The sequence below is a fragment of the Primulina huaijiensis genome, chromosome 8, assembly GCF_012295235.1.
Source record: "Primulina huaijiensis isolate GDHJ02 chromosome 8, ASM1229523v2, whole genome shotgun sequence".
In the NCBI taxonomy this organism is placed as follows: domain Eukaryota; kingdom Viridiplantae; phylum Streptophyta; class Magnoliopsida; order Lamiales; family Gesneriaceae; genus Primulina; species Primulina huaijiensis.
In genome coordinates, this window is record NC_133313.1 from 2777832 (window position 1) to 2781658 (window position 3827).

At 39.8% G+C, this 3827-nt stretch overlaps 1 protein-coding gene across 1 annotated transcript; it reads left to right on the forward strand.

The window, feature by feature from the left end:
- The first annotated feature begins 475 nt into the window (after positions 1-475).
- LOC140983369 (protein terminal ear1 homolog) lies at positions 476-3576 on the forward strand. The gene is made up of 5 exons (XM_073450403.1): positions 476-1386; positions 1769-2420; positions 2585-2704; positions 2828-2969; positions 3099-3576. Exons 1-5 carry the CDS (start codon positions 711-713, stop codon positions 3399-3401), a joined length of 1893 nt encoding a protein of 630 aa, XP_073306504.1. The 5' UTR covers positions 476-710; the 3' UTR covers positions 3402-3576.
- Positions 3577-3827: the final 251 nt, after the last annotated feature.

Below are 3827 nucleotides of genomic sequence, written 5' to 3' on the forward strand. Positions count from 1 at the left end.
CCATTTCAAATTTAAATTTAAATTTATCGTCTTACTAATCACTTTTGCAAAATTCGTCGGAAATTATCTGTCATTCGTTTGTAACGAAATTTATCGTTTTACTAATTACTTTAGCAAAATTCATCGGAAATTATATGTCATTCATTTGTAGAAATTTATCGATTATTTCAAATTTAAATTTAAATTTATCGTCTTACTAATTACTTTAACAAAATTCGTCGGAAATTATCTGTCATTTGTTTGTAACTAAATTTATCAATCATTTCAAATTTAAATTTAAATTTAAATTTATCGTTTTATTAATTACTTTATATTGCAATTGTGATTTCCATATATAATATTATTAACTTTAAAAATTTATTAGTTGAGTGTAGAGACCCTAATTACTCATGAAATAAACAAAAATATCATTTTTCAAAAAAAAAATTTATTATTCACTATAGAGTCTAGAGCGAGAGAGAGAAGCTGATAGACTGGGAAAAGAAGGATTATTCACTATAGAGTCGATAGAGAGAGAAGCTGATAGATACATAGTTATATGTTTATATACATGAAAGATTGTTTACAGAGGGACAAGGAAAGAACCATAGGATATTTGCTGAATCTACTCAACACAAGATTCTGAAGACAACTATATATCCAACGTTTCTTTTTGCAGCTAAAAAACTCATCGGAAAGTCTAATTTTTTGGTCAAACCGGTTTCCCGACGATGAACGAAGCCGGTTTCCGGGGTTTTACGGCGCACCACCTGGACCCCGGTGCTCAAGAGTTTTTCCCGGCCATCGGGGTACGTGCTTTTCCACCCCAAGTTTACTGCACTTACCCGCCTCCGGTGTACGAAAACATGGGATACCTGCCGTTACCGTTTGCTTCGGCACCTGCGTATGTTAGCGTGCCTTCCTATCCACCACCGCCGGTTTCTTTGCCTCCTTCCTTAGCCACGCCGTCCAGAACTCTGCTCCTGAGCTTGGTGCCCCCTTGCGTGACTGAATCAACGGTACGGCGTGAACTAGAAGTCTTCGGCGACGTGAGGTCGGTGGAGATGGAGCGGCGGCGTGAGGGCTTGGTGACCGTCCATTTCTACGATGTGAGAGATGCGGAGGCGGCTTTGGTGGCGATTCATGATCAGCACATGCAGCAACAATGTAGGCTGGGGCGCCACTACGAAGCCGTGCTGAACAATCCTATGGGTTTTGTGGCGGTTCCGCAGCCGTTGCCACCTCCGGCTGCGCTTGGCCTAATTTCAGGACAAGTCGTGTGGGCCCAGTTTTCCACTCCAGTAACTTCGTCTCTTCCCGATGGAAACAATCAAGGCACACTTGTTATATTCAATGTCGATCCCGTCGTTTCGCCTACTTATCTCCGACATATTTTCGAAGCCTTTGGTACGATAATACGTGATTCATCTCCATTTTAGTTTAATAAACCTTAATTTTTCTCTGCAAGATTCTTGATTGGGGAGATTATTTTTCGTGTTAGTTTGTCTGTACAAGTGTTCATTGGATGCGTTACAGATGTTAATTTTCAGGTTGTAATACTCAAGATTCATGAGATCTCATCAGATTTTTGTGGGGCAAATTCTTGTTTGAGTGTTCTCCTTGTTTGATGGGTCGTTTTCTTGACTGCATTTATGTGGAAAAAGAAATGTCTTTTGTGGCATTCTAAGTTGACCCAAGATAATTAAACCGATTGTACGACGAAACTTGATTTTTTTTATCATTTAAATTTTTAATGCATTATGCTATTTTGTTATGACTTGCCTTGAAGGGCCCATCAAGGAACTGAGAGAGACGCCAAGGAATAGGAACCAAAGGTTCGTGGAGTTCTATGATGTTCGAAATGCCGCAAAAGCAATGGCAACTATGAATGGAAAAGAAATTTGTGGCCAACAAATTGTTATTGAATCAAGTCGGCATGGTGGCCAGATCAAGAAATTTTCCAAGTGCCGTCCTCAAAATGGATTGATCAATTCTTCAACCAATAACCACACGTCATCAAGAAACTTGCTGCCATCGTCGTCCCCGTCAACTCCCCCTCCGCCGCCCACACAGCGGAGATTCTCCGCCCGGTTTGCACCACCGCGTAATTACCAGTCTAAAGTAACCCCGGGCGGGAGCAAGAGTTCCCGTGGATCATCACTTCATGGATCAATGGCCAACATTTGCATTGGTGAATGTGATCCGGAGAGTTCAAGCATAAAATCCAAGTACAAGAAAAATATATCCTGTGCTGGTGGTGGAGGGAATTCCAAGCCGGAAAAGGGCGGCTGCAAGCCGTGGAAGGGCGGCGAAGGCGGCGGCTGGAAACAGGGAAAAGACTACGATCCTCGTTTCCTGATAAAAGAGGAAGCAATAATGGAATCGAACTATAGTGATTCTAGAACTACGGTCATGATCAAAAACATCCCCAACAAGTACAGGTAATCATCGTCTTGTCTTTCATGCCCCGAGTCTGGTTTGCTTGCTTGTTTAGCCAAAATATTCTGATTTTACCATTCCCATATCCAATAATATATATATATATATATATAATATTATATTGTATAATTTGAGTTCATACATATTTTTTTAATATAATTTTCAGTCAAAAGCTGCTGCTGAACATGCTGGACAATCACTGCATTCACTGTAATGAGCAGATTACCGACGGCGATGATCAGCCGTTGTCCTCGTACGATTTCGTCTATCTGCCTATCGATTTCATGTAATCTTCTCTCTTTTTGATCATTTTGAATACTTTTTGAAAGGAACTGTAATATTTGAATTTTCTTTATTTATTTATTAGCGTAATATTTTCCTGAATTTCATGATCCATCTGGTTTTTAAGCAACAAATGCAATGTGGGATATGGGTTCGTGAACATGACTTCCCCGGAGGCAGCACTGAGACTGTACAAGGCATTTCATCATCAAAGCTGGGAAGTCTTCAATTCCAGGAAAATTTGTGATGTCACCTACGCAAGATTACAGGTATATAATTGTTTGTGATGAAGTTAAATTATTAATTATTATGTCAGTAGTTAAATGATTATTTGCAGCATATATTTGTAAGATTCTTGATTTTGTGTGGGCATGGATGTAAAATAACTACATTGAAAGGGGTTGGAAGCATTAAGAGAACACTTCAAGAATTCAAAGTTCCCCCAAGATGCGGAGGATTACATGCCAGTGGTGTTCATGCCGCCTAGGGACGGGCAGAGATTGACAGAACCGGTGCCAATAATTGTACATACCGCCGGATACCCAACAACAGCTCCTCCCTCTACACCGTCTACTTCCCTCAGCAGTTCAAAGCATGATGAGTCAGAAGAACCATCCACTGGATGGAATGGCTATGGAAGCTCCTACGAGGACGAGGACGTGGGCGAGGGCGGCAGCAGCAATCTTGGTGGAGAACAATGAATAACAGTAAGGCCAAGTGAACGGAGACGGTCGATATGCATGAATGAACCACCCCCGGCTTATGTTCTTGTACAATAATTACTTAGATTAATGTTTTTGTATTAGTTAGAGTCGTATATCTTCCTGCTTGACTACTTTGTTGCTACCCCGTTAATTATTTTACAAAAAAACTGGAAAAATATTGAGTTTAAGGTTTTTATTGGTATTTTTTTATAATTATTATTATTATTATTATTTGTAAAGCTGGAAAAGGGTGTGTTCATTTTGGGAAAATCTGCAGGGTAAGAAGAATGCATGCAACTAGAAAATTACATACGAATTCCTATTTGTCCGTAAGCAAAATAAATTGGAATAAAAAAATAATAACGAAATTAATATTATCGAGACGTTGGATTGAAATTGCAGCCCAGGCCGATGGCTTCTGCT

Coding starts and splice junctions, on each gene's coding strand:
- LOC140983369 (XM_073450403.1), top strand. CDS start 711: ATGAACGAAGCCGGTTTCCGGGGTTTTACGGCGCACCACCTGGACCCC. Junction 1,387..1,768: donor ACATATTTTCGAAGCCTTTG/GTACGATAATAC, acceptor CTTGCCTTGAAG/GGCCCATCAAGGAACTGAGA. Junction 2,970..3,098: donor TCACCTACGCAAGATTACAG/GTATATAATTGT, acceptor CTACATTGAAAG/GGGTTGGAAGCATTAAGAGA.